This window comes from Amblyomma americanum, chromosome 7 (genome assembly GCF_052857255.1).
Source record: "Amblyomma americanum isolate KBUSLIRL-KWMA chromosome 7, ASM5285725v1, whole genome shotgun sequence".
NCBI lineage: Eukaryota > Metazoa > Arthropoda > Arachnida > Ixodida > Ixodidae > Amblyomma > Amblyomma americanum.
Window position 1 is genome coordinate 107,812,788 of NC_135503.1, and position 21,055 is coordinate 107,833,842.

Genomic DNA, 21,055 nt, shown 5'->3' on the forward strand with positions numbered 1-21,055 from the left:
ATAAACGAGGTAATCCTTACCTGTCTCCTCGTGGTTTGTGGAATATAAAACAAGGAGCGTAGTATGGGAAAGTCAAATTACAAAACAACGAAGCTCGACAAAACAGGTCTGCGTTCGTTTATTTGAAGAAAGATGTGATCTTCGTCTGGTGGCTTTTCACAGCACTGAGCAGAATAAAGTTTTCCACTGTGTCCATGCACAAGAGGGCCTTTTCTACTTGAGCAGTTTTGGTCGTCGGCAGTTTTTCCAAATAGCCTTTCAACCTCCTGGCCATGTCCGCGGCGTCCGCACTGCGTATTGGTGCTTCATCTTGTTCGCTGCCACCTTCGCTATCGCTGCTGCTGTTATCCTCGGGTACCACGACGCGATCCACAATTTCTTGATCCGTCAGCTCAGGCGCCACGGCCAAGTTATCATCGGCCGAAACGAAATCGTCAAATGCGATGCCTGGGATTGCCAGTCGATCCCAAGTTTTGTCCAGCTCTACCAGGTTTTCATCAGGCTGAACTTCGTCTTCGGCGGCAGGCAAAACAAAACCGGCATCTGCGAAACAGTTCCTTATTGTTGACTGCCTCACCTCATTCCATGATCCATACAACATTTCAAGCGTCGTCTTGATGTTGATAGTTGTTGATCTGCGTCGATCGATATCGAAGACCAGTTGCATCACCAAACGCTTCCGGTAATTGCACTTGAGCGAACGGATAATGCCCTTGTCCAACGGTTGCAAAGCAGAAGTTGCGTTTGGTGGCAGAAACGTCAAACGAACTGCCTTCAGCACGATCGAGACTTTGTGCGCCGAACAGTTGTCCAAGAGCAACAGGACCTTCCTGTGCTGCCTCTCCATGTCCTCGTCGAAATCTTTGAGCCAGTCTTCGAAAAGCTTGGACGTCATCCAGGCTTTTTTGTTAGACAAGTATGCAACCTGCAAATTACGGACGCCTTTCAGGCACCTCGGACGTGCAGACTTGCCGATGACAGTGAGTCGTCTTTTGTCTGAGCCATCCATGTTCACGGCAACGACAACCGTCACCCGGTCTTTGTTCTTTTTTCCTCCATGGCAGGTATCGTTCTTTACGGCCAGTGACCGCTCTGGCAACAACTTGAAAAACACGCCGGTTTCGTCAACGTTGTACACGTTGCGCTCGTCGTATTCCTGGAGCAGAGGCCGAAAGTTCTCTAGCCACTTTTCACATGTCTCCACGTCGACAGCAGCCCCTTCGCCAGACAACGTGTGGCACGCGATCTCGTGTCTGTCTTTAAAACGTTGCAGCCAACCGCTGCTTGCATGGAAATCGTCATGCCCTAGTGCGCAGGCCAGGCTGACGGCCTTCGTTTGAAGAAGTGCTCCCGATACTGGCACGTTTCGTGCCCTCACGTCTTTAAACCAGGAAAGCAAAGCCGCTTCCACGTCCGGGTGATGGCAAGGCCTAACTCGTTTACGGTCAGCTTTTATAGCGTCCTCGGTGTTGCCCTCAATCTTCTTTCTTGCGGCCAAAATGGTAGATAAGGTACTTGGGGGAATACTGAACTCCGCAGCAACATCCTTTTTCTTGCGGCCACTGTCCACAGCTCTCAATATTTGCAGTTTTGTCTCGAGTGAGACCACCTTCCGCTTCGTTGCCATTTCGACCCGGCGCTGCACTGCGACGATACCTCAAGGCAAGCTCTCTACGCAATGCCGGCTCGCTGCTCGCCACCACCGCCTGGCAATTGCCAGTGTTGCTGCGCTTGCCTTCACCGCTTGACAAGTGGCGCCGCCCTTCGGCCCTTTGTCGTCATAACTTTCAGAGTTAGTTTTTGCGCTCTGTTCATAGGTGGCGTGACCAGTCAAACGCACAATTTATGTGCCAGGCCGCCAAACTTTCTGCAACCTTTTCAAACGATAAAAGAAAAAGTGTGCCTGTGAATTGGCTCCCAATATTTATTTTCCTTTTTTATGCTACCTTTAGCGTTTTGAGCCTCGCGTAAACCTAATATTTCTTCGTTACAGCCGATATTGCGGTGCATCTCGCGTTTTCGGTTTCGTTATAAAAGAATAAATGTCGTAAAAATGAAGCATGACCAACCAAAGTTCGAATTTAGTTCGCTATAACCGATAATTCGCTATATCAGTGTTCGTTATAACGAGGTTCAACTGTAGCACATTATTTGTGTGCTTAGTGCGAGTGTTTTTTCCTTTTAGACAGCTCTGATGGCCATGTTGTGTTCAAATTAGCAAGAGGACATTTCCTTGCAGGCACACCTTGGCTCTGTTGTGACTTTATTTGTTTGGCTCTTAATGTTTAGGGGGGCTTTAGAAGGGCATGGAACTGATTTGAGTTGGCTTGTACTGATAGATGACAGCATTCTAATGACAAAGACTACTTTAACTGAAGCTGGAGCTTTTATAAGGCAGAAAAGGCCAAAAAATAAAGTGTAGGTGTTGCAATTAGTGGCCAGTTTCACGGGTAAGCTGTGCACGTCAACACAGTCTATGCCACCATTCATGTCCCCACAGTGATCACAGAATCCGTTTTAGTGTAGACCTCACCAATTTGAATTGAGTGCAGCAGAATTTTTAAATGCAATTTTCTTGCCAATAAATGATTGTTTTGCTGCCAGACAAATGTTGACGTACATGTAAAGAGTCATAGAATTGATTTTGCTGAGAACAGTAGTTTGGTGGGGTTGTTCTTGACGTCCTTTTATAGAGGGTGTGACTATAAAGGTGGCAGGAACATGAAACCGACCGAAGTGAGCTATGGTGGGAGCGTCAAATCAGTGCTATTTAAGCATTATGAGGTACTGCTGAGTAATAAGTAGGAGTGCATGAACACAGAACTTTTTTCGTCGAGTTAAATATTTTGTGAAGCTGGCTTTGTAATGACAAAGGTAATAAGAAATATTTTCTGCTTCTTAAAGTTGCAGGAAAGAATTACAATGTAGCAGTGTGCTCAAGGTTTTGTGACTTCTTTTGAAGCATGTATATTACCATATCTGCACATGCAAACATGCAAACTGTGTGAGTAAGGCACAAGTTGAAGATCGCTCGCATTTTTATCATGTAGCAAATAACACAGCAAAACACTGCACTGTGTTTAATGGAGCAGGAACTGTGCTTGATGAAGCACTAATGTGGCATCAGAAATAACATAAGTAACTTATAGAGAGGCCAATTGTGCTTTCACACTAAAAAAAAACGTTTTGGCAATGGCTATGTTGTGAGAGCGCGAGAAGTCATTGAAAAAAATTCACTGCGGAGGCATGCGGTGTGTGTTATTTGTGGGGTTTTTTAGGGGGTTTTTGTGGGTTGGTCTCGGTACACAAATTGATACTCATGCTACCTTAGTTTATTTAACATACATAGTAAAATTCCGGAAACGAATTGGCATGGAACCTTCTTTCGTATAGACATTTTTTTTTTCCTTTTCAAAGCAAAGTGATGAAATAGCTTGTGTTACTCTATAAATCTGAAATAGCAGCTTGCTGCTACATGTATTTTAAGACATGTATTTATTCTCATGCCCATATATACTCAACTTGACATGCTGCAAATCAAAGGCTTAAAAATCTCGACAGGTATGTACTGGTAACAGCTGCAAAATGTATCCAGAGTGATATGCGCACCGGGGGCCACAAAGAATAGAAATGCCACATACATAGCCCTCAGGCTATTGTTTTAGGTCTAAGCCATCTTTAAGCCCGGTGTTACTTTGACCCTACTTAACTGATTAAAGCGGTTGATCCAACAGGTCTAACAGATGCATTGCTATGGAGCAATGAATGCTTATCTTCAGCAGTGCAAGTTGCTCTCTTCAGTTGGTTTCCAAGTGCTCCTAGTGCTTTTTTAAATTCAAATTTGAGCTTATAGGTCACCATTTGACACTCACTGATTTAGAATGAATTCAGTAAAATTTCACTCGCCATGCTCTAACAGTTCTGACTGAGCTGAAGGCATGCTCGTCACTCTTGATTCGACGCTGCAGCGCATCTGGCCGCTTCCTGTGCTTGGTGCTGGAAGACGGCCAGGCGTCATCAGAGCTGGAGGCCCGGGTCACAAACAGTGAAGTGAGGCTTGTCCAGGCTTGGCTGCGGTGCTGCATCGGGGTGGAGCCACCGTGCTCCGAGATGACGAGACTCTCACGGTGAGTGCCAGCTAACACCACACGCAGAGTCGTGCTTGCTTCCTTTTGAATTGATGTCATCTGGCCTAAATAACGACAGTTGTGGAATGCATTACTGGTGATGATGATGATGAGCGTCTTTTATTTCTCCCTGCTCTTCTTTCTCACTCTTTTATTCGTCCCGCACTAGGGTGTATATGTTGGCAAGGTGGCAGGTGTTGGCCTTGAGGGCGGATTTAAATTTGGTTCATCGTGGAACTGCCGAGTTTTTGGGTTGTGGTGATATTAGAACAGAACAAGGGTGTTCATGCCTGTGTAGCAGGTGTAGCAGAAAATAAAAGATAATCAGAAGTACCACATTAAATTCACCTTGGATGTGGTTTTGTGTTTTGTGAATAAATTCATTTGTAGATCAGGGAACACAGAGGACAAATCTCTGGTAGCTAATTGAAGAGTCTAAGGGAGTGCAGACTCATTTTATTTGCCAGCAGCATTATCAGCAACTACCAGTAATTTCTGAAATGTGTGTGGCTCTTGTTAATTAAACGTTCTGGGAACTGCAGATTTTTGTTTGTTATCTTAAGATGAATATAAACAGTGTGCTTCTAAACACCCACGTTATAGCTTAAAACTACTTGTGATGGATTTATTATTACAGTCGCTACATTGCTTCAATGTATTGAAGCTTTCCATGCTCAAATTCTGAGCCTCAGCATGTTGTGATAACGTAGCATTTGATGACCGTCAATGTTAAGCTGTGTTTGGTAATAGAAGGTGTGTTTTTTAAATGTACTTAGCACAAGAAAGCAAAATGCTTGAGTTATACCAGGACTCATGCCTAAAAGGAAGCACTTTGTGTCGGCTTGGAAAACTTGGAAATCAAGCAAATATTTCTGCACCTGTTTAAATTAACCAAAGATACAACTTAGTCAAATTTTAATTATTGCTTTATTGCTGGGTTGACAGAAGTGAGGCAGAGAGCTAATAGAAGATCAGAGAAGAACGATGTTTATTGAATAGTATCATTGTAATGAAAGCGGAAAGGGATAACCTCGCCGAAAGCTTGTGGCAGTACCATAAAAACCCGCGTATGATATGAACCCGAATATAATACGAGGTGAAGTTTTGAGATGCGAAATGGGAAAAAAAGTTTTACCTGCGTATAATCGAGTCACGAAATAACTAACGGGGCACTGAAAACTCATAAGCAGCTCTTCAAATGCTTCAGGCAACTTCTGTGGAATCGAGGTCCGCCGCCATAGTGGAAAGCTAGCACAGCACATGTAGCGATGGATCCAGTGCTTGCTCGCTTTGAAGGTAGAGCGCAGTATCTGTTTTTCTTTTGCAAGCTTTCTAGCTTTTGCCTGCACAAGCTCCATGCTCACAGCTAGATGCGCGGCTCGCTGTTGCCATGCGAACTCCGTCAGGCCAAGTTCAATTTCTGGAAATGCCGATACTGCGCCATTTCCTTTCCCCAAAAAAACAATTATTATTATTAATGCGCCATTCTTTGGGCGGAAAAAGCTTTGTCGCATTCTGCTGCACGCAAAAAGGGCTTCTTTCTGTCGTTGCCATCCACGAATGCTTCCCTCGGTGACACCAAACTGCCTCTCGGCCGCACTGCTGCCGATGTTCTCTGCAGCTAAAATCACTTTTCGCTTGACAGCAGCTGAGTACTGTTTTCGAGACCCTGACATCTTGCTCCCAAAAAACATCCACTTCACGAAGCGTGGCTTACATGTGAGCGCGTGCATTGTCAACAGGCACACGGCACGCCACAACCCCCGGCACACCCAACACATCAACAACAAAGAAACGACATCGTGACGTTATTTGTCGAGAGTAATGAAGCCAAGCCGTAGCCACGCACCAATAGCAAATCCAAACCGTAGCCAGACCGCAATAACGAAACCAAAACTTCGAGCAACTTAGAAAATTTTTGTTCGGATCCGCAAATAGTACAAGGCGGAAATTTAGGACGCTAATTATGGGGAAAAAACCTCGTATATTATATACGGCTTTTTACGATATTTAATATTCATGCAACTGTCACCACACAACGGTACAATACAGTTTCATGCGATAGCCGCGTTTCAGTGGAGGTGGTACGCAAAAAGGGGCCCTGTGCTGTGTGATATCAGTGCATGTTAAAGATACCCAGGTGGCAAAAATTACTCCCATGACATCCAATGCACCTCTTTCTTCCTTTCTTCGTTTACTCCCTCCTTTATCCCTTCTCTTAACAGGGGGGAGGGTTGGTTCCAGTATGCACCAAGATATGGGAGACAATTACTGCTGTAATTTCCTTCCCTCAAAAACCAATTTTCATTTTCATTATCTAGAAGCTTACTGGGTGCATCGCTCTCAGCTTTAGCCCTTATCTGCCGTAGTGTGGTGAGCCTCCTGGCCTGTCTCAAACATTGGCAGCTTTCTGATTTCAGGATTATTCTTGGTCGGAAGGAGTGTGCCCGCTACAGTGACTTGGTGGCAGCAGCTCCACCATCCGACGAGGTCGCGGCACACGATGACCTCGCTGTCTACTTCCTGGACTGCCTGGCACAGTACGCTGACATTGTCACTGCAATGAACGGCGTCTCATCTCTGGCTCAGCTGAAACAGAGCGTTGCCCTTTACTTGCGGGACTTTGTCGCCGTAGCAACGGCCCAGCTGCGGAACACTGCCGCGGCTGCTGCAACACGCAGCAGCTTGGGCAACGTATACCACCTGTGCGGCCAGCTGTTCCGACTGTGTGCTGACCTCATCTATACCAGGGTAGGTGAAAGGACATGGATTTGTCCTGTCACCATGGTAACACATGAGAAAATGGAAAAAGAAAAATGGGCAGGAAAATGGGCCCAGCCCAAGCACATGCGCAAAAGTTCCACAGTTCTACGAAAACTGTTAGAGTCAGACCTTGATCCACCCGTGCTCACTTTGTCAAATTTTTTTTATTTAACAAAAAATTGGGCTTCTGATGCAGATGCGGGATAAAACCAAGTAGTTTCTCGTCTTGATGAAATTATTCTTTTAGTGGAAGGATTTCTGGGATTTTTCAAAAAATAAATACACTGAAGAAGTATGGACAACTGGGCAAGGTGGTAAAATAGTTCATTGTGGATGGTACAGAGCGAAACAGGGGAAGACAAAAGGGGAAGACGACACAGACGAGGAAAAAAAAACTTAATCAACGTTTTTGTATTTTTTTCGCACACTTAACTGAATCACAAGGTAGCATTCAGGTTGAACTGGGTTAGGTGTTGACTACAGCAGTTCAAGCTTTTGTGTTGGAATAATTGGCAGCACTTGTAAATTCATTGCATTTCCTTTTTAGGCCGAGGGCTTTGAAAGTAATGCAGAATAAAGTAAGTGAAAGTAAGAAACTGAAGGTGAGTGGTGTAGCTGTTAAGTTTCAAATGGTATGCACAAACGCTTTGCAAGATGTGATGATTTATGTCATATCGGTATTTTTTGGTAATGTAGCCACAGTGACACCATCAGGTGTTCAAAACACAAACCAACCATTTTCTGTCAGTGAACAACATTCCCTCTCAGGCTTAGAAACTGCTGCATCCACCCATCTGTAGTCTTGTTTGCATGTTTCTTATCTCTTCTTGTCAATTTCTGCCAGCTTCACTTGCAGCCAACTTTAAGCCTCTGGCTGTTGTCGCACAGCTTTTGCTTCAGTTGTCCTCTTGCCGATACCATGCTGCAGGGGATGGCAGACTGTGTGCTTCCCAGGCTGCTGGACTCTCTGATCCTGCCCAGCGTGCTGTACATGGGGAAGCCGATTCCCCAGCTGCAGCTGGCTGCCATCAAGCAGCACCTGCCACTGGTGAGTGCCACGCTGCAGCTGAAGCGCTTTGAGAAGTCGATTGGCTAGCACGCCTGACCAGTGCCAGGAAGTCAACGTGGTGCAGGTCATTGGTTGCAAATAACAGGGAAAACCCGTGATTCTGTTCTTCCTCCTTTCTTAGTTAAAAAAAAAAAACTGTTGGAATAGGCCACAACAGGATTAGAACCAATCGGACACTAATTGGAAGAAATTAGATTTCTGTTGGTTCCAGTCGAGAGCTTCAGACTGTTCCTGTTGTCTTTTTTTAGCTGGGCTTGAACAGTATTTGGGTCACACCTGTCAGCAAAAGCCATTTGAGGTTCGTGTGGCACATTTGTAAGAAGTTGGCTGTCTGTTTGAAAACATTTGCATTTTCAGTGGGTTACACTTGTATTTTCAAGACTTCTAATGATGTTATCTTTTTTTCTACTTATATTTAACCTTTTTCATTCCCAGCAGACGGTTGAACTTCTGCTCAAACTCCAAGCATAGCCTACAAAAAAGGCATAGCAACTCAACATCACACAAAGCTCTTACATTGGTGTCTTTTACAATTTGTGTTGCGCAGACCTTGTTTATTTGACCGCACAGTTTTAAAAAAAAACATGGCTGGATTGTCCACATGCTGCATCAAACCTACTGCAGGGTGCTCGCAGGTGTGGCTGGTGGCAGTTGGTGTAGAGTACTACCATGACATTTGGTGCAGGACTTTGAGCCACAGGAATTATGGGGTGTGGGCTTCAGGTGGGAGTCATTGCCACAGCCCTTGCAGAATGTGTGATCTGTTCGGTTGCCAATCTACAGTAGGAGCTTTCTTTCCATGAGATGTAACCGCTGATGAGTGTTGCATGTGACTTGTTACAGTATACAGTAAAATCTTGATGATATGAATATCACAAGGCCGCAAAACAATGCTTTCACTATCCGTAATTTGTATAATCCAAAACGAACAATTTCAGTGTTCAGACGCACGGGTATCGCATTCACGTAGATCTGTTTACGGCTGACAGGATTTATTTACGGCCGCGCACCACCGCTCACTCACAACATCGGCAATGTGCAGGCCGCGTGTCACCACTCACTGTTTGCGGTGCTTACCGCACAATTGGTGATCGCAGCGTCAACATGGTGTGGCTAGCGCTTTCGGTGTCATCAGTAGTGGCTCAGGAACATGTTCGGATCATCCAAAATTGTGCACTCCTGCCAGGGAATGTATACCTCCTGAAAGTCGTATTGGCCATAATCGTATCATCGAGATTCTACTGTAGTTACACAAAATTGTATGTCAAAACAATGAGGACACAATCAGTCGGGGTTCTCAGCGGTTTTTTCTTGCACTTGACGACATTTAAAAATGCAAAACATGCATAATATTCTAATGCTCCACACAGTAAATTGCAACATGACCGTCAATTCCTTGCTGTCTCTGCATGCAGTTCCTCGGTGGACTCCTGTTGCTCAGCCCACAGACCGATGCCTACATTGAGAGGAAGTTGAAGGACGTCGTTGTCCACTACCTGCCGCTCTTTCCATCGGTATGTTGTCTGTGGACTTAGTGCGGCAGCTCTTCTGATCTGACCATATCTGCTTCTCTTGCATAATGATTCTTGCAAAAATAGTTGGAAAGTGTTTTCAAAATGTTGACCGTTTCTTGGCTCCTTTCTGCAGCAGACACAAAGCTCCATTCACAGCACTGGAGAACATCCACTCCTGGTGAGCGCATCTTCTCGTGTGCAGGATTAGAATCTTTTAGTGGTGTAGCCTGTTGCTTTATGTTTAAAGAAGCATTCAGCACTTTGTGTGCAGTATGTTGAAGCCTGGACAACTTAGCACCATTTTTTCTTGTAATCCTTAGCAGTCTCAATGTAATTGTAGGTATTGATGGGTTATATACTCCAAATAGTACTGCATTTCGAATAGGATTTGTTTTATGGATGTTTGTTTATGAGGTGCCCATGTCAAAGCATTTGTATATTGCACGAAAATTTACTCTGATATCTGTGCCTATTAGTTCAGAAGAGGCAGCCAAATGCTGCAGCAATCATGCAAATAGGTTTCAAAGCACATATATGCATAATATGCAGTATCTTAAATCATGAAATTTGTTGTGTGCATCTGAAAATTGATTTGCATGAAATACTAGTTGCTTGTAACAGGCTTGTTTTCTTGAGGCCTCTCAAGTCTGTGGCTGTTAGATGCAGTTGCATACATGCAGGTCACGTTGGAGAAATGCGGCGGAGCGTGCCATGCCGCTACACAGAGAAGGGCAGCTTATGTCGGCTTCCTGCTGGACTTCACCCAGAAGCACTTTGTGGCCAAGAAGAGTGCGCCGGGCACCCACCTCAACCAGGTGCAGCTGTCTTTACCACAACACCAACTTGGTCGAGAAATGGGAAGACGCAGGAAGCTTTTATGAGGCTTTTGGGTTCACGTCTTTATTTTCAATTTCAATTTCAATTCCATTTATTTTCCAGAAAATTCTGGCGGCTGCCTGGACTAAAAGCTGTAGGTATACAGCTTGACGAGGCCCAGGCAGCCGTTACAAGGCATAGAAGCAGACTTTGTTGAGAACATTTACATACACACACACAAAAAAAATGAACACATAGTCAGGTTACAGTTTTCACAAAAAACAGGACAGCCAGAAAGCACAAAATCATCAATAAATTACAATAGGGAAATACAGAAAACATATTTACATAAGATACAAGGGAGCAGCTGTACTTGGGCGCAAATTATACGTCAGGAATTATTTTTGAAGAAATAATTCATGCAATGCTTTCTTAGTAGGGTTATTTATGTCTTTATATCTATTTAAAATTACTCGAAGATTGTGCTGTAGTGCTTGGAACTTATAGTCAGTGCGAAAATGGGGAACTAACCAAGTGTCTGTGTTGCGAGTATTAACTGTGTGATCGTTCTGTTTCAGTAGCGCAGTGCCTTCTATCATAGACCTAAAGGATGACGACAGATGAAATGAAAGCAATATTCGGAATTCATACATACTTTGAATTTTTAACACACTGAATGTTTCAAAAGCTTGCCGTGTGTGGCTTAGGTAGTCAAGATTGGCAATGTGACGTATAGCTTTCTTTTGCAGAAGGTAAATTTTTTCTAGAACAGATACCCCTGGGCTCTCGCATTATGCAGGATAGCGTGAACATGTCAGTTCTTTGTTTTTTCTAGATGTTGCTGGTGTTGTCTGACAATTTGCAAAGAATGAAGAAAGGAGTAGGCTATAAAATTATTATTTCAAGCAGCGTTGATGTCAGCAAGTGTGGCCTGTTACCTTGCACAGCTGCGTAAACTTGACAGGGCTTTGTAGCCATGGTGGAATCTGCACGTGTGTGCATTTTTTCTTTCATAATGTAGTGGATTTCACATTTCATGACCTTTTCAGACAATTTTGTAGCATCTGGTCGTGTGGTTAACTCTTTCATTACCACGCCACTAGGCATCGATCAGCGGTGATCGAAAAATTCAAACTGCTACTGCAGCGCGACCATGGCTGTTACGGACTTGCTGAGTCATCTGGTTTGTTATGCAAACACTGAGTTTTCATTTCCTGTGTGACTTGTATTTTTGCCGCAAGTTGGTAATTTTTGAAATGCACTTGAAGTTGAGGGTAGGGCGTCAAACGCTCTGAGCAAGGCGTCAAAGTCGGGAATGGCGTGCGCTCGAAACAACTCCACTGCATGCAATTTTGCTGCGTCTGCACCATTTATTTTTGATGCATCGAGTAACAGAGACTCTGATGATGATGTTGTATCGTCAGATTTTCTTTCTGGAGCTTAGACTGCGCAACCAGATCCCAGAACGTTGACCTGTTTGTTTATTTTCTTGTTCCCGGTCCATTTGCGCAAACCAGACCGCTCTTATGGAGCCGCTACGGGGATGTTGCGTCATATAGTTGTTCTTCAGAAACGAGTTTCATTTTCTGTGTAGACTGCAATTCTCTCGTGAGGCGCGAATTTTTTCAATGCCCTTGAAGCGGAGGCTACGGCTTAGGGCACTCCCAACGTGGAGACGGTACGCGCTCGCAAAAACCCCGCTGCACGCAATTCTACTGCATCGGTAGCGTGTATTTTCGATTCATCGAGTAGCAGGGTCTCTGACGATGATATCGCACCGTCGGATTTTGGTTCAGGCTCTCAAAACTATGGAAACAGAGCTCAGAACATTGGCCTGTAAGTTTCACTTTCGGTTTCCGGTACGCTTGTGCAAGCCGAGCGCTGCTGTGAAGCATATGTCGTGAATTCGTAACGCGTCCCCAACTGCCAAAGGGGGACGCTATCACATGCAAGTTACAAGACAACAAACGGATCAGACAAAAAAAACGAAGCCGTATTTATAATTTAATAGAAAAAAGCCAATAAGAAACACAAAAACACCCAGAAAAACACACACTCGACACGCTTACAACACTACAGATTAAAGGAAAGAGCGTCCCAGGTGAAGGGGCGATGCCTTGCAGACAGGACAGATGTGGGTTGATGAACTGCGACAGACACATCGCTGGCGTTGCAATGAAGGAAGCGGTGGAGGAGAGCCAAGTGGTAGTAGGAGCAAAGAGGACCACAGGAAGATGCAGGTGGACTCCTGTCAGCCGCCCCAGGAACTTGGCAGCGGCAGAGGTGCGGCCAGAAGTGAAGAAGTGCAGTCGACGGTGTCCCGAAATTCCGTAGGCTTATGCAGGCCATCCAAGGATGCCTCTCGGCAGCATGGACCCTCAGCCCATCAGCTGCCACCTCCAAACTTGAAAGGGGTGCAGGAAGTTTGCGTTGGTGACCCAAGGGAGGTCCTCGGCAGAACAAACCCAACTGCTGCCACCTCCACGCTTGAATAGGACGCAGGATCGAGGCTTGTGTCGGTAATCCAAGGAAGGTCCCCGGCAGCACGAACCCAACGTCCGACGGCTGCCACCTCCATACTTGAATGACCTGAGCTCCACTGAGCTGTCTCCGTTCACACCTTGGTTTTCTGACACGTCAGCTCTCCGATCCTCGTGCTCGCCGTGCTCTTCGTCGCCATCGCCTCGCACACACCGTTCACATGGGCACATGTGCAACGCTGGGCTGGCACGCGCAGCGCTCCACTGTCCGACGCACCACTGTCGACGCACCGTGTTGAAAAATCCCCCGACGATTTCGTGTGCACATGACATATGCTGCCACTTCGGAAAAGTTTTTCACATAGAAAAAACTGCCGTTGGTGCACACGACACTTATGTCCATGTGGTAAATGGACAAATTAGACGCCGCCGAAGTCACCGAAGGCACTTTACACAGTGACACATGGAGGCACATGGAAACGCACACAGCGGGAACATGGGGTCAAACATTATACATCTGGCAAAGGGGAAAATAAAAACCGTACAAAACATCAGGCACAAACCTTAAACACGCCTGTACCATAAAGGTGAATATGTACAGCATATGAAGTCTCTGCGATGATGCGGTGTCATCTGGTTTATTTTTCAGAAACTGATTTCATTTTTCTGTGTAGATTGCAATTTCCCCACGGAGCGCGAATTTTTGCAATGCCCTTGAAGCGGAGGCTACGACATAGGGCGCTCCAAGCATGGCGTCGAGCGCGGGTACGGTGCGCACTCTCAAAAACCCTGCTGCATGTGGCTCTGCTGCATCGGCAGCAGATATTTTCGATGCATCTAGTATCAGGGCCTCTGACGATGGGATTTTGGTTCGGACGCTGAAAACGCGCAAATGGAGCAAGTTGGCCTGTTAGTTGTAATTTCTCTTGGTTTTTCATGAAATGATATTAGTTACAATTTGTATTTTTAAAAAGCACGCTTATCAAGCTTTATTTTAGCACGTAAACTAATACTTCCAATTGTTTTCTTGTCAGACTGAAAATCTTGTCAAGGACACAGTGAAATCAGCCTTTTCAAAGAGCGTAAAGAAAAGATTTAGAGCGCAGAAACTATTTGAGTTTAACTTTTACATTTTAGTGCCAAGAATTTGAATCATTTTGTAATCGCTAGAAATTTTTTAATAAATTATTTTGGAGAGTTATTGTCATGTAAATACAAATTATTGTTCCTCTGCAATTTTTGTTATGTTATTCAATATTTTTTACAATATTTAGAACAAGTACTTGTGTTTAAATAAATTGGATTAGAAAGTGCATTCTACTGCAATCATTGTTATGCATTTTGTGCACTTTTACCTATCATACTTTTTCTAGAAAAAATGTTTGTTTAAGAATTACGAAAAGCAGTCCTTTTTCTGTGGTAACGAAAGAGCTAAAGTTGATGATTATAATGTTAAGAATAACTTTATTAAAATGCCAGCCATACAGGAAAGCAAGAATTGCAGTGCTCTTTGCTCTTGAGGAGATAGCTCTGCATTGCAGTGGCTCATTTTTTTATGGCTTTTATGGCTCATGTGATCATGTGCAGTTTGTTGGTATAGGCAACAGATATTGTTTTGCTGCCTTTTTACCATAGCTGTGTCAAGTACCTTCTCACCTTTAATTTTTTTTTTCCAATTAAGGCTCTTCGTTTTCTCCTGGAGCTGTCAAAGCGGTTGGCGCCCCTGCGAAACGAGTGTGCAGAGTGAGTTTTTTGCTTGCTTAGTTTGGCTTGCCAACAGTTTAGATTTATCTCAACTCGGCCATATGCCGAGATACTGGAGACATGCAAAAATATGTTACCGTATTTTTGAAAGAAAAACTTCATTGATACGTTTTTTAAAAAGTGCGGGGCAAAAACGCATTATCCGGGGAAACGTATTTTGAAAAAATGTTACTGTTGAAGGAGGTACACTTTTGAGATGTCACTTCACCTTTGTAAAAACGCCGATTGACATTTCTTTGTGCAAGGTCAGAGCAGCCCCATTCCTGGCGCTCACAGAGTTCAGTTCGCATTTTCGTTGTCTCTAGCGCGGAAAAACTTAGCAGCAAATCCAATACACCGATGGCAATGGAGGAAGTAGCTGAAACCTCGTCCGCATTGTTTTTTGATGCTTCGCCTCCTTGCACTTGTGCAATGCGAGGGAAGGCACCATGACGCCTGATTGTCACAGCGTTCTTATTCTTTATGCTGTGATCCCAAGACCTGGCGCACTCGTATATATACGCACTGTTGTAGTTCTCAGATGCTTCGCCTTCTTGCCCTTATGATTTACTTAGACACAGCTGCGTTTCTCCTCTTCATGTCGCGACCCTACAGGAATGACCCGCCCTTAGGTTAGTGCAGTTTTTCAGTTTTGAGTCTGTATACCCAATCTCCCAATTACACTGGTGAATTGCAGTGAAGCAACCTTACCAGGAGACGTTTGGGTTATGTCCATCTTGCAGGCGTAGCTGGGAAATCGTGTTATCTGGGAGCATATTAACTGGAGAATAGTGCAACTCTAGGGACATTTTTATTGCCCGCGATTTTGATCGTATGAGTCGGGAACGTATCAGCGAACTGTACTTGGTTCAGGGCTTCAATTGAAGGGGTAATGTTTTGAATGAATTGAGTTGTATTTGATGTGATGAGTCACAAAAAAATTTCTTGGTGTTCAGTGAACTGCCCAAGTACAGTCTGTTGGAGACAGTAGAATGCCAGTCAAAGTTCATGTGAGGGTATCACACCAGTTACCAACTGTAGTACATGAGTACTAACTGTTTGCTTTTTTTTTTCCCTTTACATAGTCTGTGCTGTACATATTCTTTAACGTAAGTTTGTTTTTACCACCTGTGATTCTTTTCACTTCCAAGAAATGTCCTCGGCACTGAAGTGTCCTTACGCCTGAGCAATCGAGCAGACAAGAAGCCTGTATTTATCAGTACCATGTGAAGCATCATACTTCCAAATAACTGTCTGAGTGAGCATGCCTCTACTCTCTGCTTCCACTGCAGCATCCTGCAGTCTGCAGTGCCAAGCCTGCTGAAGAGCCTGAGTGCGCTTAACAGTGATGCCAGAACAAATCGCGAGCTGATATCCCAGGCCACACGTGCCCTCACTGCACTCTGTGCTGGTAAGCACTCAGACCTATGGACTTGTGCATCTGAATTATTGCTAAGTGCCATTCATATAAGGGATTGAACAAAATGATGTGTAAATTTAAAATGCTGCTCTTGCTGCTTGTTGTGGCTGTTACTGTTTTTTCTTAGTAAAGAAGAGAGCAGGGCGCTCACCTTCTCATTCCTGTTTCTTTTTGTGCCTGCATGGTTTTAGTGCCAGCGACTGTTTTGCTGGCTGATGTGGTGAATTTTTTCAAAGTAGGAGCAATAACAACATAGAAATTACACTGTCAGTTATTGATGACAGATTCAAGCTCAGTATTTGTCTAGCTGGGCACATTGGCTCTTCGGACAATTTCATGCTGAAGTAGAAAATTCGGCCTTACATTTTTGTGCCCAAGCTCTCTTGATACTATTACTGCGCACTGACGGAGCAGTTAACTCTTGCAAAATTTCATATGAACATATAGGACGCTACTTAGCATGTGAACTCCATGGCCATGACATGTTATTTTTGTTTCTGTTTTTAAAATAGTATTTCACTCTACAGTACCCGTGTGGCTCCTAAGGAAGAGTTCAGAAAATATTTCATGCATTGTCATAAAAACAAAACTGTTGGGTGGTTGTTGAATCATTCAAATTAACAGCATGTTGAACAGGGCTGCAAGGACAGCAGCTGATGTTTATATTAGCATTTTGCAAACATCCATCTTTCTGTTCACTGCCTTGTGGCTGCTGTTTTGAGGTTGCTGCATCATACCTGCTCCTCCTAGCTTTGAGCTCCCGTTTCCCACTGTTCCACTGGTTTGCAGGAGCAGCACGACCAGTGTAACTTATGGCTTGGCGATCACTGCCAAGGTCTTGACAGAAAACAACGGCAGACTGTTGACACTGTGAGTAGCTTGGAAAAGAAGTTTATTCAATTACACCTCGTTTTGCCGTCACACTTTATTCCAAAAGGAATTTCACCTATTTGGTTCTGTTCTAGTGACGGAGCAGTGGTTTCTATAACAAGTCAAGAATTTAAGAAATCCCCACCTCTAACCTAGCCACAGTCCCTAAGTCTATTTATGCTCGAAGAAACAGTTCCTTATAAAGAACTTCTTGCCTTTGTTCCACCTTTTGAACATTGCATATTCAAGGGGTCTCTCGTGCAAGTGCACTTCACTGTCAGTCTTTAATAGGTTAAAATAACTCATGCAACAAATCAGCTTATTTCGGAAAAAACAAATATATTGTTATTTGTTATCAGAAAAGAATTCATTTCTAATACACTTGATCCAGGATATATCGAGCTCGATATTTGAAACATGCAAATCAAGCTCTGAGGTGATCCTCATTAGATTGTTTGAATGCTTTAGCAGCCGAACGTTCATTATATCTGAGGTTTACACACTAAAGTCTGTTATATCCAACATGGCATACTTAGGTTTGTTATTCATAGTTTATTCAGAAATAATTACAAATTTTATGTTGAAAACATGGTTACAAAAAAAGATCCCAAAGTTTAGCACTGTAGTGGGACCTCTATGTAGAGACGCAAAAGAGAACAAATGGCAACATGAAGCAGCATTGCATATCAATACAAACTTCTTTAGCCATATTTCAAGAATACAACATTGTGAAGTATAAACAACGAATGCACTAAATAGTGGAGTTTCGATGAGAGAGCAAACCAGATAAATATAGTGTGGATTAAAACAGCTTCCCAATCAAGAGTAAAGAATGAACGAGCGGAGTTTCATTCTTTACTCTTGATTGGGAAGCTGTTTTAAATGACGATACAGATGACACTGTTTTAATACTATCCGAAGTGAACACACAAAAGTGTGTTATATTCGAGGTGGCATACTTGGGTTTGGTATATTCGAGGTTAAAACCCTAAAGTTCATTGTATTGAAAGTGGCATATTATAGTTCGTTATATCCGAGGTTAACACATGAAAGCGCATTATATCCGAAGTGGCATATTAAGGTTCCTTATATCCGCATTAGTATACTAAGTTCGAACAGGTATTACACTAAGATCGGCCATAGCCCAGTGGTCAGGTTGCCAGTTCTACTTGCACCCACTACTCTAACGCTAACGCATTAAAGAGCCTGTATGTAATGTAGACATAAGAATACTGTGCATCCATACTAGCTGCATGCTTCCCGAAGTGAGGTACCGCCCACCAGCATTACGGCAGGGTGCAGCTCACTGGATGTCACTAGCGCTAACCTATTTCGCATCGAACCCACAGCGGACAGCGGACACTGCCTATTGTAAGGGGTCAGCCGTTACCAGTACACTACGATTACAATAATCGATCATTTAAATTATTGCACAGTAGGTTTCTTTGATGCCTCCGGCACTGAAGCTGCTCAGTGGTGCATGACAAGCAGTGTTCTGGACTCCAGTTTCTCCGCTTGACAGCTGTGTCACGTAGAAAATGGGTATGCCAGACCGAAGGCTATGTTCGAGGCTGTGCAATCGACGCAGCTGCACTTCCCTTTCTCTGAAGGCGCTCAGCGACCAGCGCTAGCGACATGGTTCTGTGCACGTAGCGTTATCGCGGGAGAGCAGTTAGGAGGAGCATTACTTGCAAGGGCGCGGAGCGCTGTTTGATATATTGAATGTTAAACTGGACAGTTGTTCGATAAACACTACTGCTACTGCTGAACCTTTTCACGAGATTTTCAAGGGCATGTTATTAATATTCAATATAAACAAAATTCCGTATATGCAGGTTCGCCATATCCATGATCGACGGTATACATAATGGGAAAAGGCTTTCCGTGGTGTTATTCGTGCTCTCATGACTCCTTTAAGCTGCATGCTGTGCAGATATGGGCTTGTCTTGAGCCAGATCATGCCTTGACATGTGTTGGTTTTTTTTTTTCCAGGTCTGCTTCTGGAATGATCATCTCTGGAAGATCGAAGAGGCATAATATGGTTTTCAGAGTTGGCTTTATAGTCCAGTTTCTTTAGGTGCAAAGACAGTGGAGTCCGATATCTTTTTAAGGTTTTTAAGTGCTAAAGCAGCCATTCGCTTGTGCAGCATCTGATGAAAAACATTGTGCGGTTTTGCTGCCTGCTGTTACATATGTATATAGTACTTGAGTATTTTTAAGGAACACTGGCGAGTGCATGTACAAAGGCTTTCCCATACCGTGACATTTCAATGAGGGGGAAAAGCCTGTGAGGGACTCATGTCTTTTTCTAATTTTATGGGGAGAAATAAATAAAAATGAATTGAAACTCAATATTGTTGACTAAGTGATTTCAGCAGTGATATTGAAATGCACTGTATTGATATTGAAAAGGCCATTGTGATCATCCAACTGCATTTGGACTGCTGTGCCTTAGACCAAGATATCTCAGTGACACTATCATGGTTGGAACAATTTTTGGCATGTCACAAATTCACAAGATCTCCTGGCTGCAAATGCTGTGTACAGTGTGCAAAATTTTGGGTGTTCCGAGCACTCCCGCACTATTACAGCACTTTCCGCAAATCATTGATGCTGAAATTGCCATTCACTAGTGTGCATCTGCAAGTATTGGGTGGTGGAAACATTCTCCTGTTGCACCAGACAGGATATATAGACACTCATAGATCACAGCTTTGCAAGGCTTGGGAACGTTCAAGAATTGACATGAGCCCACTATAACAGCTTCCAGAATATACTGCAGCCATGAAAAAATAGCATCATTGCATTTCCCATGCTTCAGCATCAGGATTTCTCTTATTTTTGAAGGATCATAATTTCAGTTCATACGAATATTTTTGAGGCACTGTGAAATACGTATCAGCTAGATTTTACAGTAATTTGTAAATACTTGTCATCAGGATGATGCCTTGCAATGTGGTTTCGCCAATGCCTGTTTGCCTCAGAACATAATAAGGTGACTTAATCAATTTGCAACGGACCATTGTTGACTTCTTTTCTAATGTTATATGTCTGAAGATAACATTCCATATTTACTCGCATAATTTATGCACCCCCAACTTTTTACTCGAATTTCTGTAACAAAACATTTACTCGCATAATTTGCGCTCTCTGCTGTGCAAGACCCAGCATGTACGGGGGTGTGCACAAGGCAGACTTGGGAATATTGGCGTGGCCGCGTCACTGTGTGCAGTTGCGAAAGGTGCGAGTGGCGAGGGCACTAATTATGCACAGTTTATTGAGCTCGCTTGCACTGATGGTTGCTTTCCAAGGCGAACAGTTCCAGGTGGCCGAACCTGAAACTACCGAACCGTTTGCTGTTTGGTTTGCTGCTAGTCAGTTGGGCTGTATGTGAAGTTGCCGTTTTATCGCGCCCATTATCTTTTTTGCCTCCCACTGCTGGCTGCGCCATTGTATTGTGGTGCGTTTTGCTTTGAGTTGCGCAAGCATCATCATGCCATCCTGCCGAGAACTACGTAATGTAGGGCGTGGTCGGAGGTGGTATGCGTGTTATATTTGAAGTCAACTTTTAAAGCGAGAGCGTTAAGGAGCTTGTGAGGCGGAAAAGCCAACGTTGTCGATGTCGCCATAGTGCGGCTCCGTTGCATCGCTCTTTGTGCTGACCTTGAGCAGCTGCTCAGGCTGCTCTGTCTAAATGGCGAGCATTGGTACTAGTAGATTGTTCGTGGGGGTTCAGCGCACTTAACTTTTTACAGAACGAGAAGACACAACAACAACAACACAGAGCGCGAACTTACAACTGGTTTTAATGAAGGAAACAGGTGATCTTTTATACACAAGACGTGAGCGTCATCAATGACAAACAAAGAAACGAGAGAACATATTGATATGAGCAATCATAAGCAGATCCACACAACACACTCATCATGATAGCCTAAGCAGGTCAACTTCTTTCTCAGACAACAACAAAGACACATTGCTGATATACATCTTTCGGCACCGGCAGATTGGTTTTCAAAAGCTTCTGCGATCTCTCTATTTGTTATTGGAATGCGAAATGATCGTGGTTCCTTCGAACAAAGGCTTGCATTTTTTTGCAGCGATGACAATGCATCACCAGCTTTCCTGAATGCGTGATGGAGTTACAGTTGTTAGCGTGCTCTCTTAGCCCTCTGTTTATGCAATGGCCCGTTTGGCCAACATACTTCATACCCCAGAAGAGCAGAATGCAATAAACAACACCTGTGTCGCAT

The 21,055-nt window shown here is 43.9% G+C and overlaps 1 protein-coding gene across 3 annotated transcripts in view; it reads left to right on the top strand.

The window, feature by feature from the left end:
• Window positions 1-19,236, top strand: part of LOC144099466 (protein MMS22-like) — a 72,280-nt gene extending 53,044 nt beyond the window's left edge. For 2 of the 3 annotated variants that reach the window (XM_077632793.1, XM_077632794.1), the window contains exons 24-33: window positions 3,969-4,127; window positions 6,548-6,878; window positions 7,819-7,938; window positions 9,375-9,473; window positions 9,607-9,651; window positions 10,154-10,288; window positions 14,451-14,512; window positions 15,805-15,923; window positions 16,722-16,802; window positions 18,795-19,152. In XM_077632793.1, the coding sequence (XP_077488919.1) occupies window positions 3,969-4,127; window positions 6,548-6,878; window positions 7,819-7,938; window positions 9,375-9,473; window positions 9,607-9,651; window positions 10,154-10,288; window positions 14,451-14,512; window positions 15,805-15,923; window positions 16,722-16,741 (1,090 nt within the window). In that variant the 3' untranslated portion in view covers window positions 16,742-16,802; window positions 18,795-19,152. Of the gene's footprint in view, window positions 1-3,968; window positions 4,128-6,547; window positions 6,879-7,818; window positions 7,939-9,374; window positions 9,474-9,606; window positions 9,652-10,153; window positions 10,289-14,450; window positions 14,513-15,804; window positions 15,924-16,721; window positions 16,803-18,794 lie in introns of all 3 variants that reach the window. The other variant, XM_077632791.1, reaches the window with a different exon arrangement.
• Window positions 19,237-21,055: the final 1,819 nt, after the last annotated feature.